Source organism: Spermophilus citellus (assembly GCF_964194105.1).
Source record: "Spermophilus citellus genome assembly, chromosome: 7".
In the NCBI taxonomy this organism is placed as follows: Eukaryota; Metazoa; Chordata; class Mammalia; order Rodentia; family Sciuridae; genus Spermophilus; species Spermophilus citellus.
This window is the reverse complement of record NC_138188.1, coordinates 29033742-29054684: the sequence shown is the minus strand read 5'-3', so window position 1 is coordinate 29054684 and position 20943 is coordinate 29033742. Positions and strand designations below refer to the sequence as shown.

General features: G+C 35.3%; 1 protein-coding gene across 2 annotated transcripts in view; it reads right to left on the bottom strand.

Moving 5' to 3' along the window:
* Positions 1-20943, bottom strand: part of ATP2C1 (ATPase secretory pathway Ca2+ transporting 1) — a 140273-nt gene that overhangs the window by 19717 nt on the left and 99613 nt on the right. For both annotated transcript variants that reach the window (XM_081301663.1, XM_081301664.1), the window contains 8 exons: positions 17270-17426; positions 13109-13279; positions 11666-11763; positions 5978-6028; positions 4236-4402; positions 2488-2556; positions 1509-1625; positions 308-455 (listed from right to left, as the gene is read on the bottom strand). In XM_081301663.1, the coding sequence (XP_081157789.1) occupies positions 308-455; positions 1509-1625; positions 2488-2556; positions 4236-4402; positions 5978-6028; positions 11666-11763; positions 13109-13279; positions 17270-17426 (978 nt within the window). The remainder of the gene's footprint in view (positions 1-307; positions 456-1508; positions 1626-2487; positions 2557-4235; positions 4403-5977; positions 6029-11665; positions 11764-13108; positions 13280-17269; positions 17427-20943) is intronic.

Genomic DNA, 20943 nt, shown 5'->3' with positions numbered 1-20943 from the left:
ATATTGAGTATTAAAACATTTATTATTTAATTACAATAAAGTAGCTATAAAAGGCTCAGATTTTTTACTGCTCAAATTTGCATGTATTAACTTTTATTGTGTCATATGGCTCTGCAAATTTAAATGATTTCAAGTCCTAAGCCAACAATTTAATTAAGCCAGAGAATGAAATCAAATCTTAAAATGCTTTTATCATACTTTTTCAAAAAGGTCTCTTAACTCACCAGCTTTCTACATAACACACCAAAATAACTAAGAATCCTATCATACAAAATGCATAATATAGCTACTTATCCAGTGAATATACCTCACGCCAGAAGACAAATAAAGTCCCACAAACAATAATTACTGATGAAACAAGTATTTTAAGTATCAAATTTTTAGTCAAAATGCTGTCCTTCCAGTTGCGAGGAGGTTTACGAATGACATCTTTATCCACTGGTTCTACTCCAAGACTTAAAAGCAAACAGAAAAATGAATTACTTTAAGTGTTAAGGCCTGAATTTGTACTTTGAACACTAACTAAATTTAATTATACAGAAATCTAAATGCCTTCTTATAAAAACAAAATGTTGAATCTTAAGAAAAACTTAGGGGCTGGGATTGTGGCTCAGTGATACAGCACTCACCTATCATGTGTGAGGCCCTGGGTTCGATTCTCAGCACCACATAAAAATGAATAAATAAAGGTATTGTACCCAACTACAACTAAAATAAATATTTTTTAAAAAAAGAAAAATAAAAACTTATCTATTATCTAGACAAAAATAACCACTGCTAGTTGTACCAGCAAACACCTATAGTCCCATGTAAGGCAGGCCTGGCGTGAGGATTCCTTGAGCGCAAGCATTTATGGATAGCAAGATCAACATAACAACCCCCTCTCAAAAACAAAACAAGACTCAATCATTGATTTTATCACTATTTCTATCCTCTTTTACACTTACATATCTGGTACAGTTTGATAGACAAATGACAATCGGCTTTCAAAAAACTGCACAATTTCATTTACATGTAAATTTATTTATTTCAAATGTATGACCTACCAAGAGAGCTTTGCAGTATCTTTCATAAATGGAGTTTTGACTAGGATGATAGATTGCAATGGCTAATGATACATATCACTCCATTACCCCATTATTATAAAATAAAATAGATACTCAAATCCTTCAATACTTTTCAAGTTTCTAGTATTGACACAGAACCTAGGTAATGATGCCAAACTCAAGACGTTTTTCCATTCCATTCCATTCTTAGCAATAAAAAAGCTTACTACAGGACAGGGACTGCATCTATTCTCTGATATGTTTTCAACCAAAGCCTATGTGTGACATAGCATAAAGCTTCAGATCCATACTGCATGAATAAACATTCAAAGAGAATAAATAATATGCACATATCACACAATTTATATGCTACTGCAAATTTCCAACATTATTCATAATAAAATTTTACATCAGGGCATCACAATTTCCATATCTTTCTAGTTCAAGCACGAAAAACCGTACCTCTGAGCTGGGGGTCCATCCATAATAATATTGATCCACAAAATCTGCATTGCATTGAGAGGATTAGGAAAGTTCATTAATGTAGCCAATGAGATTAAAGTTAATGCTGCTATACTCCTGTTGAAAAAGAGAGTCATTGAATCTGTCAGCAGAGTAAATTTCCTATTGAATCTGTGGTAATATTTATTTTCTACCATTCAAAAAGCTTATGTTACTACTGTAATTTTAAAAGAAGTAACCTATGCTTCATTCATGTGAACTTTTAAAATCTAACATTATTTAGAAAAATATGTTTAACAACAGCAAAGAGGGGAAATTTTTTAAATCTATGTAACAGTTTCACCAATATTCAACTGTTTTCTTTTTGGCTACAGAAAACCACTACTATTTTTTGAAAAAAAAAAAAAAACCCTAAGAAGAAACACTGAGATATGACCCATTCCACTCCTTATATTTCAGAAGTTATTAAACAAATTCCTCAGTATCCATGGGGGGTTGTTTCTAGAAATCCCTGAAATACCAAATTCCCATTCCCTATATAAAATTTCACAGTATTTGCACATAGGTTTACATATTCTCTTGCATACTTTAAGTCATCTCTAGATGATTTTCAATACCTACCTACTACAATGTAATGCTATATAAATTTTTGTTGTACTGTATTATTTCCAGTATAAAAACAAGAAGGAAAGTCTATAGATTTTCAGTACACAATTTTTTTCCCAAATATTTTCTATACATACTTGACCACAAATGTGGAAACTGCAGATAAAATGGGTTAACAAAATATTTTGATGATGACAGAAACATTTAATTATCATACTTAGAGTCCACTTAGCATGCCATTTCTGTATAGTTAATTCTCTCTTTAGAAAACTTACAAAAACCCTGCAGAAATACACAGAAGTTTCTAGGTATGTTCTACTTTCCTATAATTTATCTAGAAGACCCATGGGTTACAAATATCTTTCAAACTTACGTGCTCAGTTGAAATCTAACAAAATTTTTTATGTTGTTATAAATTCCTTTACCCTCTTCAATTGCAGACCTGAAATTTTAAAAGTAAAGATAAAATGAAAAACTTCATATAAAAATAAAGCTACTTCTGTACTAAAAGACTGTGAAGCTATTTTGAGAATAAATTTCCAACTAATATATAAAAATTCCTATTCCCTATATAAAATTTCACAGTATTTGCATATGTTTACATATTCTCTTGCATGCTTTTAAGTCATCTCTAAATGATTTTCAATACCTACTACAATTTTAAAAATATCAATTTTTAAATTTAAAAGAATCAATTTAAAAAATAAGTTATTAAGCCAGACATGGTGGCACACACCTGCAATCCAAACAACTTGGGAGTCGAGGATCCCAAGTTCCAGACCAGCCTCAGCAACTTAGTGATGCCCTAAGCAATTTAGCAAGACCCGTCTCAAAACAAAAAGGGCTAAAGATGTAACTCAGTGGTAAAATACCCGTGTTCAATCTCTATTACCAAAAATAAATAAAAGACAGAAAATCTAATATTTTCTTCACATAATTAAGATTAGAATATGGAAACATATATTTTACCAATGAACTAAAATCAAACATGCCGAGATCTAAGCTAACTTCATTATATTTCTTATTAATTTTAATAAATCTTATTAAAGACATTTGAACATTAAAATAATAAACTGCCTCTACACATAATGCTATACATTTAAAATACTAAAATGATAATCATCTCTATGTCTCTAAGCTCATTTTTCTTATTTATATATATCAGGAATTAAACATCAATGAGCTATGTAAGAATTATGGAATTTAAGCTATCTGTTGTTCCTACACACAAGTATATATGCCACACACTACAGAGGAATTAAAGAACATTAATTTACAAAAACTCATAAATTCTTTCAATTGGCTCAATCCAGGAAAATAGGTATTTTTTTTTTTTTAAACAACTCCTTTCTTCCCAGATTTTTATATAACTCTAAGCAGGGAGAGAGGAAAAAAAAAAAAACAAAACATTTTTATAAGAGCTTGGCAATGCTCCGAGTTCTGAACTCCCACTCTCAAGTACATCACTTTAGGATACTATTGGATAATAAAGCATCCTGGGACAGGGACTTATAATTTGACATTGAAATGAGCAAGGTTCGGTCATCTAAGAGGTTGAAATTAACATGATCTCCACCTAACCACTGTGAAACTGACTCCACAGGGTATTAAACTGCAGTCTTACATCAATTGGAAACTATGGATGAAACAAAACTATTCAAATTTAACAAATTATGTCATGAAATGAGAACAACATGAACAACTACTGTTATAAGGAAATAAGTATGGGTGTGAATTTTATAATTTTTAATACTTACTGTAAGGTCATATATATGCACATTTCTAAGAACCTGAATTTAACTAAAATAAAGGCCCCTAATGAAGGTTCACTGTTGTACCATTGTTTTTAGTGCCCAGAACAATGTGACACTTCACTGGCACTCACTTTCTTAAAAGATAAGGATTAACCATTTATTATGTCTGTTTAATCCATACAAATCATCTTCTCTAGAACTACACATTAGGCCAGAAAACATGATTTATCTAGAAACATGATTTGGTCTAGAAATTAGAAACTTGGTCAATGTTTAAATACTAATTCTTTACCAGTTGAATTATCTGTGGATAAGATGTAGAAAAGGATAGAAGAAGATTCTCTTATATGCATTCACTGAAGCTTACATTATGGTTTGGAAATCATCATCCACCAGGATCATATCGGCTGCCTCTTTGCAAACATCTGTCCCAGTCTGGCCCATTGCAACTCCAATATCTGCAGCCTTCAGAGCAACTGCATCATTTACTCCATCTCCTGTCATGGCCACAACCGACCCATTCTTCTGTAGAGACTAAAGAGGAACGGGAACAGAGTGGAGGGAAGAATCCTGATGATAAAGTTGTTTCCATACAATAATGGGCTAAACAAGCACTCTCAACTATTCTTTTACAGAAATAATCCAATCAATCCATTTTTCAATAAGCTTAAATATGTGGAGTTTTTAATAGGATAAAGCTTAGGAAAAGTTGTTATTAATATTTCCATTTGTGAGAACTATATCTAAGTAGATGAACTATATATGATTCTCAGCAAGAGACAATTTTGTCTCCTCAAGGAAATCTAACAATATTTGAAGGTATTTTTTTGATTGTCTTGGTTTGGGGGATGCCACCAGCACCTAGCCAGTAGCAGCTGAGAATGCTGTGAAACATTCTACAATACACAAGACAGCCCCTCACTACCAAGAATTATCTAGTCCAAATGTGCTAAAACTGAAAAACTATATACAATAGCTGTTTATCATCATTAATAAATTAAGCCCATTGAATACTCTGACAGTTACTTTTATTTACAGAAATGTGCTACATAATATTCACATATACCATAGTGGATGGAGCTGAAGAATTTGTAATGACTATTAGCATCTAAGTCCTCATAATATTGTCGCACAACACATTATTCATGTTTATGGTAAAGCTAATATAAACCTGTGCTGACAGTTATATAAAAAATACAGCATATAATTTACAACACTATACCTGATAATAACAATAAATGACTGGTTTATACATTTACTATACTTTCAATCACTATTTTAGAGGATACTACTACTTAAAAAAAAAAAAAAAGTTTGGTGTGTCACACCCCTGTGTTTAACACATCTCTTGACTGCATTAAGAGGACATGCTGAGCCTGGCAGGGTGGTGCACTCCTGTAATCTCAGCAGCTCAGGAGGCTGAGACAGAAGGATTGCAAGTTCAAAGCCAGCCTCAGCAACTTAGAGAGACCCTAAGCAAATCAGCAAGACCCTGTCTCTAAATAAAATACAAAAAAAAGAGCTGGAATGTGCCTCAGTGGTTAAGTGACCCTAGGTTCAATCCATGGTATTAAAAAAAAAAAAAAAAAGCCATGCTCTGGCCTACACCATCTAAGTTTAATTATACTCATGATATTCAAACAGTGGGGGGGGGATTCATTTTAATAATACATTTCTAGAACATAGCCCTATTATTAAGCAATGCATGGCTACATTTGATGGTTTAATCTAAGTAACCATAGCATTTCAAATACTGTTCACACTCTTATAATGCTTTTTTCTTATATTTATTCAGTTTTTAACTAATTATCATCATTCACATTGGGATGATTTGGCTATGGACCTCTGTCAGAATATACTGCTACACTATTTAACTGTTTAAAGATGGCCGTATTTGCAGATATTTCATAGAGTTTTCTTCCACATCTTCCCAATAAAATTCTCTGTTAGTGTTTCCACATCAAGCTCTTGAAAGCGATGACTGTTTTGCTTTACAATACTTCTGACTTTGGGGCTCTATCAATACTCCTTGTAATGCAAATATAACAAAAAATAAAGTAGCAGCATTTTATATAGAGAAATTAAGCAATCTGATTTTTAGACACCTACCTTGATAATTTTCATCTTGTGTCTTGGGCTAGCTCTGTAAAATACTGCAACCTGATAAAATATAAGATGCATTAAAAATTTTCACTTTTAAGAAGATATTAGAATAACTCATGCATTCACAACTAAAGGTGACTTTTTTACTCATTAATTTAAGCTGTGCTTAATCTGCCACAGAGATCAAACTTAATGTGCCATATATTTGTCAAGACATTCATTTGACAGTCATTTCAACCTTTACCAAAGGTACCATGGAAAACATACAATCAAACAAGCCATTCAATTTACAACACTAGGTCTAAATAATGAAAATAGCCTTATTCTTAGAATGTTGCAGACAAGGAAACAAAAAAATTCTTCTGTTTGCTCATGATACACCAGTGTACAACTAAAACAGTCTTTACCTTTGCTATTTTCATTGCACGCTCTTTTTTATTTAGGATAATCATCCTCTTCCAGTATACATCCAAAACTGCTCTATGATTTTCTCTTTCCAAACTATATATTTAATCCCTTCTTTTCTGACCCCTTTTCCCAGTTTCCTGAAACCCTTTCACTGTGCCCCAAAGTCAGTCAACCAACAAGATCTGTATCTCAACTCTGCCACTTTGCTTTAGCCTAGGTTTTTCACACAACACTGCCATCCCTTACAGCACTCTCAAGTACTACCACCAGGGCAGCTTAGAATGGGTGCATGTCCTTCACTCTCCCTTCAGAAACACCGCAGTTTTAAATGTCACAGAAGTTTATACTTCCCATTAACTGCAGGCATTCACTGTTCCTGAGCACGCAACCTCTTGTTTCACAAAGATCTTAACTTCAGCCTCACTGTCGCTATCTTCAATATTTATAAGTTATGGTAATTCCAATACCCACAAAATACACCATAAGCTCATAGAAGATTAGTTCTATTTGTTCTCTCCCCTCATTCCTCCAATCTACAGTCTTATGCTCAACAGACAACCTTACTTCCTACTTAAGAGAAAACAGAGTCAGAAGAAAATTTCCACGATTCCCACTAGCCAGTATCTGTCTAGGCACTATCCTTTTCATGTTTTATGAAAGATAAGCTGAATCTACTTCTAGGACCAGTCCTTTCTTACCTATTTAGGACCATTTTCCCCCTCACTGCTGAATCTTTCTCATCAGTATACAAGCATGTTATTAACCCTTCCATTATAAAAGGGGGGATGACCCACATCCTGTCCTTTCCCATTTATTCCTGCTGTCTCTACATTTCTCTTTTCTTTTTCTTTCTTTTCCAATGAAAAGAAAAACAACAAGCTTAGATACTGAGGGTAAAGATGCAGCAATGAAGGAAAAACTGACATAGGAAGGAAGAATTTCTGGAGCAAAACTCCTTAGGAGGTTACCTGTCTACCATTATCTCCTAAATCCATCTCAATCAGGTTATCACACCACCACTGCACTGAAACCATCATTCAAGACTACCAAAGACCACTCACCCACATCATATTGCTAACATCAATGGTCATTTCTCAACTAACTTAACCTCTCAGCAGCGTCCTTACAAAGCTGATCACTCACTGCTTCCAAACACTTGGTCTTCCTCTTGCCTTTCTGGCTGTTCCTCTTATGCAGACTCCTGGCTTTTCTGGTCTAAATGTTGAAACACATAAGGAGTTATTTCTCAGTCTTTCCTTTTGATGAGGTCTAGGAAACTCCTACTCAATAAGGGAGCCCATCCAGTCTTACTGCTTCAGATTTTATCTATGTGCATTTTATTTCCATCCTTGACATCTCTTCTGAAATCCAGACTGATAAAACTAATCCACTATTTATTCCACATTTGTTCTTGAATGTCTCATTTCAAACATATCCAAAATTGAACACCTGTTATTTCCTACAAATCTTGCTCCCTCCTATCCTCTGTTAATGGTAATTACATCCTTGAAATTGTTAAAGCTCTGAATTTGAGGAGGCGTCCTTAATTCGTCCCCTTTTCTCACATGGCAAATGTATCCAGAATTCAACCACCTTACTCCAAATCCATTGTCAACTCGATGGGCCAATACCTCTGAATTGATTTTCTTATTTCTGCTCTCTCTTCCTGGTATTTGTTCTTAACATAATGACTACAGTGAAAGTGTTAAACCAAAAGTCAGATCACTAACTCCTTTGCTCCCTCCAATCACTTCTCATCCTGCTCTGTACAAAAGCCACTATGGTCTTATCTGCAAGTCCTGCATGAAATACACAGCTCATCCCATTCGTCTTCCATCATTAATCTTTGCTGGCCTGAACTATAACACTGGCCTCCTCATTGCTTCTCACATGTACCTGGCACACTCACTTCAAGGCCTCTGGCCTGTTCCTTCTATCTGCAATATTCTTTCCTCAGACCTTACGTGGGCTGCCCTTTCATCAAACAGTACCCTCTCAGTGAGGCCTTCCCCAGTCATGCTCTTAAAATTCCCAACTTCCTCTCCTACCTCTATTCCTTTCTTGCCTGCTTACAATGGTGCTCTTTAGTACTACCCCCATATATGTGTAAAATTTCATTTATATTAGAATTTATTAAGCTCCACAAAAGCAGAGATTATGTGTTTTAAAAATAAGTATTAAATAAATGAATAAACAACAGAATAAATCTTAGTACCATCTTTAAAACTCTTCACAGTTTCTCTTTGGCAATAAAAGTCTAAAATCAAAAGATTATTTTCTAAAATATATAAAAGATTCATTAAATTATAACATCACATTCCTGTTTATTCGACAGTCCTCATAACCCATATTTGGAGAATATTCTTTCTTTGAAAATAAAATTCAGTTAGGTAGTGTGAGATATGCCTATATTCCCAGCCACTCAGGAGGCCAAGGCAGGAGGGTCACAAGTTCAAGGCCAGCCTCGGCAAGTTAGTAAGATCCTGTCTCAAAATAAAAAAGATGGAGGGCTAGGGTTGTGGCTCAGTGGTAGAGTGCTTGCCTAGCACATGTGAGGCACTGGGTTCAATCCTCAGCACCACATAAAAATAAATAAATAAAATACGACTAAAAAAAAAAATTTAAAAAAAAATAGATGGAAAGAGCTAGGGAAGTAGCTCAGTAGTAGACAGTTTGCCTAGCATGTTCTAGGTCCTGGGTGCAATTTCCAGTACCTCAAAAATAAGTAAATAAATAAAAAAAGGTTCAAAAATCTGTCTAGAAACTTCTTGGTATAAGACTAAGCTACATGTATACTCTAAGTATACTAGTAGTAATCTTCTAAGTGAAAGTTCTAATTATTGCCGAAATTAATTGTATAGCACACAGCACTAAAACATGACAAAAGATTTTAACAAAAGCTGCAGACTAAACAGAATATTAAAATATTTTAATATTTTAAATACGCTAATTTTAAATATGCTGGTTGTACAGAGCAAAATTTTGCCTTTGTTCCCCATAATTAATTTTTGAAACTTATAAATCACTTCCTTATAGATACTGTGGGTTACCAAGAATGACAGCCACCAGTTGTTGGACCAAGCCATATTTATTTCATATAGTAATAAATTTATTTGGCATGCATCCATTACAACTATTAGTTGATTAAAGATTTCAACATTTCAAAGCTTTTAATGGAATCAAAAAATAAGACTAGCCACTAGAAGACAAAGTATATCTCAATGCAAAGTACAAAGATCATCTAGTTTTTTACATGTGGCCATAAAACCACCCAGAGTAACATTTGTTCTGTAAGTCCTAGAATGAATAGGTCAATCTTGTTGAATAAACTACTGAAAATCAATGGATACACACAAACACTAAAAAAAAGACCTGCGATTCAAAATAAAAACACACAAGAAATTACTAGAAATTGAAATACAGCACTGTCTCACAAGCTTAGATTAAATTTGGAGATATATGAATTCCCTTTTTATAATCATTTAGATTGTATGTCTGTTTCTCAGTCTAGCAAAAGAGAATAAAAGTCACTACAATACACAAATTGGGATTATACTATGGGGACTTGGCTAATAGTTCAGCGGAAATACAAAATACTGATATCAAAATCTGAAAACAGAGAGAATGACAACTTCTATCACTGAAAAATATAGAACATACTCCAAGAAATCACAAATGGAAACACTGAGAATTCCAAATATACTTAATATATAATCAAGCAAACCCATCTGCACATTCATTTTTAATTAGCTCTAGGTCAAAAGAACATAGCATGTTGAAAAGTTTGGAAAATGTTCCAGAGAATGATGAAAAGGTAAAGCTGAAAAATATTTGAATGAGGAACTAAGATGATTTCAGAATGTGGGAAATACTTAACAAGCTGATGATTTAGAACAAAAGTTCTGTTTTATGTGTAACATTAATAAAAGAAAAGCTATTCAATCTGATCAGCTGCAAAAGTAGAAGTTCAAAAGCATGTTGGTTTTAAGAGTCACATGAATGCAAGATGAAGTCGGGAAAAAAAGCGGGTGTGGGAAGAGTCCTGCTAATAAAAAATTCACTGTTTTTTACTGTAGTCAATAATAATAAATTACTATATTTTAATAATTTTAAATTTCCAAACATAGTAAATCTCAAAGGTACTATGCTATGTGAAAGAAGCAGATTCCAAAGCCTCATATCATAATTCAATTTTTCGAACATTCTGGAAAAGAAACAAATTAGTGACTGTCAATTGCTAGGAGTAGGGGAAGCACTTGACTACAGAAAGACATAAGAGAATTGGGTGGGTTGATGAAACTGTTGTACAGCCTGCCTGTGGTCATGGTTACAAGACTGCATGCATTTATCATAAAGATCAGAACCACATATTTTGTAAAAAGGCAAATTTTACTGTATGTAAAATACCTTGATTTTGTTTTTAAAAAATATACGCTGGACTGGGGTTGTGGCTCAGTGGCAGAGTGCTTGCCTCACACACGTTAGGCACTGGGTTCCATCCTCAGCACCACATAAAAATACATACACACACACACACACACACACACACACACACACACAAACTCTCTCTCTCTCTCTCTCTCTCTCTCTCTCTCTCTCTCTCTCTCTCACATACTGTCACGAGCTGTCCATGGGCTGTATGTGGGTATGTGGATTATGTTGAGCATAGGAGCCTAATGAAGGGATAAATCTGGCATTGGGAACCTCCCTTGGCACCCACAAAGGGACTGATCGTCTGATACAGGTGAACTTCCCTCCGAAGCTCTATTAGAGATCCCACACAGCACCTGAGATAAATGTGACCTGCCAAGATGTCAATCAAACTACTTTCTGAAACTACTTTCTGTGTCCTATGGTTTTCTCATCCTTCTAGTTTTCCTAGCTTTTATTTCTCAGCCAGCCCATTTCACTGAGGGGAACCCCATTTCCATCACCTGTGCGAGACAAAGGCGAGGTCATACTAAAATAAAAGCAAAAGGGTAAGAAATACAAAGTAATAATCTTTTTTCATCCTCTGATTTATAAATGCAAGCACTGTTAACTTCCATAGTATTTTCCTCAGGAGGAACTCAGTTCTTGCTCAAATATTATGATATTCATAATGACATTGTCATAAATATTCAATGATAAAATTTATTTCAATCAGATTTTTTTTCTCAGAATTCAAACCAACTAATTTGTAGGTCATGTATCACTTGTCCATAAATAAAGTTTCATTAAGACAGTGGTAATGGTTAACACTTAGAAAAAGACCTCTCAGTCTAAAAGGCTTTAGGATAGGCCTACCTTTGGTACAATTTGTGAAAGCTGCTGGACATCCATGGCATCAATTTCTTCTCCTGAGACTGACTGAGAAGTTTTAGAATACAATCCCAGACGACTCGCTAAAGTTAAAAGAGAAAAATACATAATTAACCAAATTGTTTCTGTTTGACGGGTTAGTCAACACTATGCTTACTTAATATATATTGATTTTTCACCCTTTCTTTTTAAGTATAAAATGCACTTATATCAAGGAATAACAAGACAAACTATTGGGAGAGAAAATCCTATCTGAATATACAGTAAGTCTGAGGTAGGTGTCTATTTTATTTTTACTTACATACAAGAATTTAAAAAATGTTTAAGCTAGGAAACCCTCAGAATGAACTAGGACAATAGGGTTCTGCTCAGCAGCTGAATTCTAACCAATATCAGAATGCATTATCAGGCACAATAATAGTGTATTTGAGGTAACCATTACATGTAAAGGAAAACAACTGTGGAAAAGTTTTCTTCCAATAATATTCTGTTTCTAGTGATATTTCTTACATAACACACAGTTTGGAACTCCTACCCCACAATATTAATAAAAATCAGTTTTAATGGAATTTAGCAAATTGTTAAATTTATCAGTACTATAGTTTATAGGCTCTGGGGAGTTAAACTTTCATACTACTACATTTTTTTCCCTTGCATTTCTTAAGAAAACCTTAAATAACATTTAAATTTGGTATATTTATGTGTGTGTGTTTATGTATACATGATGAAAACAAATACACGCTAGTTTCTTCCTACTTATGCATAAGCCTGCTTTGAAAATTATACTTAGGTTAAGCTGGTACTCTTATCAGCAAATTGGATTACAAAGTTAAAAATAATCAATATCTGTATGTGAATAAAATACACGTGATTTCACAATTTAGTTTTATATGTATATACACGTGCACACGCGTGCACTCACACACACACAGACACAAACACACACACACACATTTTTTTTTTTTAAGTGGGGGGACAATATTGGGGATTGAACAAGCCAGGGCTTCAAGCATATTAGGCAAGCACTCTACACTAAGCTACATCACCAGCCCTTCATAAAATTTTATGCTGAAAAGGGTCTTGCCAACTTGCTCAGGCTGGCCCCAACTTGTGATCTTCCTCTCTCTGCCTCCAAAATAGCTGGTATTACAGGTGTGTGCCACCACACCTGGTTCAGTTACATGTGTTCAATAATGTATCACTTTTCAAGCTATCATCAATTTTTGCCTACAATTTTATATATATATATATATATATATATATATATATATATATATATATATATATATGTCAGAGCAAAAAAGTAAGTCAACTTTAAATTTGAATATTATGTAAACACACTGTACATCTAATGTACACTGTACATCTAATACACCACAGTATTTTAAGAAAAACTATTAAAAATGAAATGAAGCAGCCTAGTTATACCAATTGCAACTGCAGTCTCCTGTGAATCTCCAGTAATCATTTTTATCGATACTCCTGAGGCAATGAGTGTTGTAACAGCTTCTTTCACACCAGTTCTAGGAGGGTCGATGATTCCCACCAAGCCAAGAAATGTCAGCTGTCCCAGTTCAGGACCAGAGGCCAAAGCAAGAACTTAGGAAATAATAATAAAATCCAAAAAAGAAAACACATAAACATTAGAATTTAATTGACAATAACTCACTTAAGATTATAATGTCATCTGTAGATATATCATTTTTAAAAATAAAAATTTTACACACCAAGACATTGTATTTTAATGATTCTCAAAAAAGCTGTTAAAAATTAAGAGAAATAAATTACTGAACTGTTAAGCAGAGAAGGCAAATGAAGGAGAATGAAGAATGATTTTGCAGACAACCACATGCAACTACTTTCCATAGAAACTACTGCCTCTTTAGAAGATACAATTCATTATTTAGAGAATATATGGGTTTGTCAAGCTTTAAAGTCAGTTTTAAACAGACACCTTTGATGGTGGATACTAATGTATCTTCATCTTTACATCTCACAGACCTCCAGAAAAATTCAAAAGTCTGAAAAAGTTTGTATTAATTAATTACACACAGCCTGTAACAACTGCATGTATGACAAACCCTGAATGGTAAAGTTAATCTATAAAGTTATCATAAGACCAGTAATAACAACGTTTAGATTTTTTCACTCTTTGCAGAATAGTAGTCTTTCTTTCTTATTTCTAACTGTGGTTCTCTAAGAGTATTTAAATAACACCATCATATCATTACTTTAAGTTAGTTTTTCTGTCATCACTGAGCATTTGAGATAGAGTACAAATACTCTTCATTTAGCTTACTCTCAGAATTCTGGAACCTCTGCTAACTACCCTGATAGACCAGAGGCATGTGCTTGTGATTGGGATATTATTAGACTGAACAGTCTCACAGAGATGAAAAGTATCTACTTTTAATCAAGCAGAAGGTATGGAGGACTAGAAAATCAAGATCAAGGCAAGTAACTTGTATTTTTCCAATATAATTATTCATACAGATGTGAGCCCCTAACCCTAACCCCAAAGGCTTTCACTCTGAAGAGAATGAGTTGCTGTACAGTCAATGCCTGATGCTAGGATAGAGGCAGGTAGCAAAAGAAGGGAACAGTGAATATCAATTTGTACATCTGCAATTCCTAGAGAAGGGAAATAAACTTGAGTTCTCCCAATGAAGAGGTGAAGCTGGTGGAAAGCCTAGTACCCTGTATTTATTACTTTTTCACATCTTTAGCATAAATGAAGATCTAATGCTACTCTTTAGCCAAGGGTAGCTAAACATTTTTCATGTGGAATGCTTGTCACATAAAACAACACATAGCATAATTTCAAAATTTAAGTCCACAAGCATTTTAAGAAAAGTTTTATAAGACGAAACATAAGTACATTTCAATTGAAATTTACAATATTTTCTGTTCTTACATTATGGCAATCTCAGGGATTGAAGGGAAGTAGAGCACAAAGAGATGAAGAAAAGATACCAGGCAGGAATAGAATGTTTCCCCTCTAATATCTCTAGTCTTCTTCACAATGTTTTAACACAAACCTTCATAATCCTTCAGACAAAAAAGTTGGTCAAAATAAAAAAGTATAAAAATTTTTGTTCCAAAAATTAAGGGAAACAGAAGCAGATACATAACTTTAAGATCACTTTGAATTCTGTAAATTCACACCAACCTTGAAACTCTCTTGCTGTAAGCTTTCTTAAGAGTGACAAAACTCTTACCCCTTCCTTGTTTTAAGTTTCAATGTTTTAATAAGAGACGGAGACAAACCCAACAAACTGAAGGTGAAGACACAGAAGATCAAGAGGTAAGAAAACAGGTTTGCATTTTGTGCTCCTCACACTTTTTAAAAAAATTAATTGCATCTTACCAAAGGGGATTTAAAAAGAGCCAGAAGGAAGAGGTAACCCAAGGAGCAATACCCCACCTCCCACCCTCCCATCCACCTTCCCAGGAATCCCTCAGAGATGTTACTGTTGCCTCTTGATACACAAGCTTTAGCAACAAAGAGCTATCTTGGCTATGTAGGCTTCCCTGCAGTGATCCTCAAGTCACCTAAGCTATCCCTTGATCTAACAATTACAATTCTGGATCAAATCCTAACAGTTCCATTCTCTCAGACTAGCTTTTGGTAGGAAGGTGAAATAGGCACAAAGGAGGCAAAGAAATATAACCTTAAGTCAGAGACTCTGAGTTTTCTGTGGCTAGGGCCATTAAACAGTTTTGGTCTGCTCACTGTTCAGAAGGGAGCACATTTAGTATGTGTGGAACACTCCTGTGCCCACTTCCCCAGAATATTCAGCAGTATTGCACACTCTCTTGTTAAATTAACTTTATTTTTTAAAAAATTCTTCGGTCTCATCTCACTACTCTTAGGTCTGACCTAGTTCAAGCAGACAAGAGGTTCCTAATGCTGGGAGAAAAATCTGCTGTGGCCTCAAGGATTCTGAAAGCTTGAGGGTTGAGGCAGAGGTCTAGCAGCATGTTTAGGATTCAAGACTGTAGGAAAAAAAAAAACACTTGAAACTCAAGAATATGCCATCAAAGCCTTTTTCATTATGGAAGGGAAAGGAAAAGAAAAAGTTATTTTTCGTTAAAAACATTTTTTTTCATATAAAAATAGATCCATCTGCACAACAATTTTTCAGCCAGAAAGCTCTACTTCCTCTTTCCCTGAGACAGAGTGTGAGGTTCTGAAATGATCACAATACAGTCCATAACCTAGGTAGGATGCAACAAGCCATAAGGAGGACACAAGGAGTAACCCTGGCTCTGCAGCCTAAGGGCTGGTGCAGAAGCCAGGGAACTAAGCATGACAGCATGCTGCAGGTGCACACTCTGACCCACAGAATACCTTTCTAAATGTTTTATAAGCTTATTGTAAAAACAGAAGTCCTATGAATCTCTCCAAATGTTTTAAAGCCAAAGAATGCCTTCACTTAAGTGAAGCACAAATAAGAACATTTTCACATAACTTGTTTTCCTTTCTCTGAGTAACTGTAGTATTTGACTTACATTTCATTAAAATTGTACAAGGAAGTTAACTCTTCCAATTTCTTTTATATTCTGCACAAGTCAGATGACTATTTGAATGGTAACAATCGGGTATATACCCCTCCCCACTGGATCCTACAATGTATTTCAAAAGAAGAGGCCTGATATAAGGTGCAGAGCAGAACCCCACCCTCACCCTGACACATTCAGGAGGGAGATATATATATATGGGGGACGGGGAGATATACAGGATCTGGGCACTACTTCAACTCCCTGGTGAACAGCAAGAGAACAAAGACAGCAGATGAGGATTAAGTTAACATTCACCTTAAAGGACAAATTAGAGGCCGAAGACTTCCATTTATACGAGAGTATTTTAATTCTATTAACAATAAAGACAAAGTGACAAAATAATAAAAGGATAACATTATTTTACCTTGACCTTCTCACAAGATCAAAATTATTCAAAATAAAATTTCTATCACCCACTCAAAGACTACTACAGGTCTGTAAGAAACAGAAATTTCGTATTTTGCTGCATTCTTGACTTTCCATCTTTTAGGGTCCAGTTAACCAACTTAAATAAAGCACCACAGAAATGGTAAGGAATAGAGTTGGACAATGTCTGGAATCAACTGAACAGCTCAGATGTCAAATATGAATTCAAATGCAATTAAAAGAAGGCTATAACTTTCTTTTTTTTTTTTTTATAAGGTAAAAGAGTTTATTTGGATCACAATTCTGGTGGCTAGATGGTTCAACTAGCATGGCCCTGACCCCTGGTTGCATCATAACATGGTTATGAACAGGAATCAAGCATAACGAAAGGCAGCCTCCCTCTGAGAGATCAGCCAGTTCCTCTGAGTTCCTTCTGAGGGTGGTGCCCATATGACCTAATTATCTTGAATTAAGCCCCACCTCTTTTTTTCCTGTGTGTGTGTGTGTGTGTGTGTGTGTGTGTGTGTGTGTGTATGTTGCTGGTGATGGTACTGGAGATCAAATCCTGGGTCTGGTGGTGCATGCTAGGAAAGTGCTCAGCCAATGAATTATACCCCCAGAAAGGCTATAACTTTCCACCCCAGGGTCAAAATAGCTTACCTCTGAGACCAGCTGAACCCATCCGTGCCTTCTCTTGTTGGTACATATCTCTCTGCTGCTGGGTGAGAGTCAAGGTCTGCCCTTTGCTAAGGTACGTAGTACAGTATTTAATCACCTGCTCATAAGCACCCTTCATAAAACAAATCTCTGGTCTGTCCTAAGAAGAAAAACATATCAAATACAAGTTTCATTTTGACTTGCATATATCTGCTATTGGAGTCCAAAAACAACTGACTTGTGTTTCTCATAACCCCAGAAAGTTACTCAAACCTCTCTGAATGGCACTTGAACTCCTGATGATCAAAAACTCAAATGTGGCTGGGTGTGGCGGCACACACTTATAATCCCAGCAACTCGGGAGACTGAGGCAGGAGAATCCCAACTTCAAGGATAGCCTCAGCAATTTAGCAAGGCCCTAAACAACTTAGCAAAACCCTGCCTCAAAAGTTATTTAAAAAAAAAAATTAAAGTGGGGCTAGGGATGTGGCTCAGTGGTTAATAAGCACCCCTGGGTTCAATTCCTGGTATTAAAAAAAAAAAAAAAAAACAGGTGGGCCAGGCATAGATACATGCCTTTAATCCCAGCTCCTCAAGAGGCTAAGGAAGGACCATGGCAAGCTTGAGGCCTCAGCAATTTAGACCCTGTCTAAAAACAAAATATAATGGGCAGGGATATAGCTTGGTAGCAGAGTACCCCTGTGTTCAATCACCAGTACCACCAAACAAAAACCCCCTCATATGTGGGAGGTTTCTGCACTTTCTATAGAAAACAACATATGCTCTACCATCCATCCCACACAGTGAGGGAATGCTATACTAAGGCCCATCAGGCTCACTGAGATCAGGGAAGAAACTCATCATAATCCAAAAGGGAAAAGAGATACAACAACAACCCACAAACAATGGTTCAGGCTTTTCATAAGTTGCTAGCTATATGTCTATATCTACATGTCTATATCTACCCAATTTAATCTAACAACCACCTTGCAATTGGGGTTATTATTAGACAACTTCTTTTATTTATCATAATAAAAGAAATCTCTGACCTACCAGGCACAAGACTCTGGGTTCAAATCTCCAGCACCAAAAAACAAAAACAAAAAGTAGTATTCAAAAGCTTGTATTGGCCAGGCACAGTGGCGCATGCCTGTAATTCCAGCGGCTTGGGAGCTTAGACAGGAGGACTGCAAGTTCAAAGCAAGCCTCAGCAATTTAGCAAGGCACTCAGCAACTCAGTGAGACCCTGTGTCTAAATAAAATACAAAATAGGGCTGGGGATGTAGCTCAGTGGTTGAGTGCCCCTGAATTCAATTCCCCACCAAAAAAAAAAAAAAAAAAAAGCTTATAATGAAAAAACTACAGTCCCTACCCAATACATCTCATCTGAGTTCTACTTCAGAGGCAAAACAATTAACTCTTTCAGCTGCTTTCTTTGGTATTTACCAATGTGTTTTTAACATATTTATATTGCTACTCCTTCAATTATCAATTTTAAACAGTTGTCTCTTGTGATAACTATGAATTTGGCCACCTCTACCACCTATTCCCCCTCTCCTTATCCTTATGATACAGTTTAAGATTCCTCACTGTTAAGCCAAGAACAGTAATGACCAGTCATTCATAAACATTCCAGTTCTCCTTGAAGGTAGGAATATACTTCCCTGCTGCACCCCTTTAGCCCTAAAGTGAGATGTGACTTGCTTCTGTCAAAAAATGAGAAGCATGTGTGTCACTTCCAAATGGAAATTTAGAGGACAACGCACAATCTGCTGCTCCTCTATTCCTGCTGTGACTGTGTGTGGGCGCACAGACATGAAGCTTCCATCCGCCACAGTTCCCAAGTAACTACAGTGAACATCGATTTGGGGTTTAGGGAGGCAGCAGAAGAACATGATGTTTCCACAGTCAATCCTCACTGATAATTCACCTAAACACTACTTTTCCCATTCAAGTTTTGTGAAGTAATAACTGCCCTATTTTAAGTTTTATTTAAACCTCTCAACCAAACCTTCTCAAACTCTTCAATGTGATATAAAACCCTTCCCATTTGATGATTTTCGCACAATCAAATGAACAGGCAAGCCGTAATTTCTGTATTGTTACTGGAGACCTTCCTCCTTCAGTCTTTTTCTCTTTCCCTCTTTTAATCTGAATTGATTTAGGCCTGCTACACTCAGAAACTTCTCATCACCTCCATCCTCACCATGTTCTAATTCTTCCTTTTCCTTGAATTATTATCAACCATTATCTTTCTAAAAAAGATATGTGAAGTGAAATGTGTTTTATTTTATCCTCGCATTTGTAAGTTTAGTGGAAAATAAATTTCCTCTTATTGCAAAAGCTTTGCTCAATTATCTTCCAGTGTCTGATGTTGACACAGAAAAATATAAAATAGGAACTTTAATTCTCAAACCTCTGTGTGATCTCCCCTTCACCTGAAGTATTTAATATGATCTCTCCCTATGGAAACTTTTCTAATTCTCTTTCTCCAAGTGTCCTCAAATTTCTTGATTACAAGTCTTGTGTTTGTCCCATCACCACCCTCCCAGCTTCTCCACTTTAACATACTCATTGTGCCAAGCAATTGGAAGCTATTTTATTCTAGAACGCTTTACATTCTGGAAACATTCCCATTTTTTGTTCTCTTCCTATTACCATTGTTAGGTGGATGTTGAATTTTTTTAATTTTCTCAATTTCTCTCTATACTATTCACCTTATGAGTTTTTGTTCTACTTTCTGATAGATTCCTTAAGTTATTTGATAAATATCTGATTCAAAGAATTTTGTTTTCAAAATACTTTGGAAATTTTCTATAACATCTGGCATTCCTTTTATTTCTCTGAAACCTTTTTCTCTGTTGATTTGGTCTGTTGTCTTTAACACTAAAGACTTTCCCCAAGTACCTAGCAATCATTCCCTGTCCATTTACATTCAGGATGAAGAAGTTAAAGGACTAGAAGCTCCATGGTTACTGACAAGAGCTCATCAACTGGTAGACCTTACCTCTAGGTTATGAGATGAAGCCCAGAGATAGGTAAGTGCTTCCAAAGAACATAGGTCTTGGTTAGGAGTGTCCTTTACTATTGAAACCTTCCTGGGACTAGTAAGATTTTCTAAAATTCTTCAATATTCTAACTGCCTACACACATTCTAAGAGACAAATGGAATTAAAAGCTAAGCGCTCATCCTTAAGGAAAATGATTGTGCTTTTAATCTTAAAGCCTAAATCCTACCCTTCACTTCTGCCCCCAAGGGCAGATTTCTAATATTCCATAGGCATAAAGGAGTACCAATGGCCTTGGCCTAAAGAAGTAGAAAAGGAGCGTTCTATTGGTTCCTCTTTCAGAATTCTTACTTTCTCCCCTGTTTTTAGTCTTATGCCCTCAAAGGTACTTATGAGTTTATGACTTTTTATTCATTCCAGGGAGAAAAAAGAGATAAAGGTATATTGTCACATTCAAATAAAAGACTTCCAAAAACAAACTACATAAGCAATTAGCAGAATTCCTAGTAGAGTACTACTCATAAGTTCAATATTGGCAAAGTTTGGCCTTTCTTTTAAAATCAATGTCTCTACTTATTATGGGTGGGGGAATCCTTTTATTCATTACTGTCTACAAAATTTAACTGATTATGGTCAGTTCAAGGATAAAAAACACATAAATGATTCTTC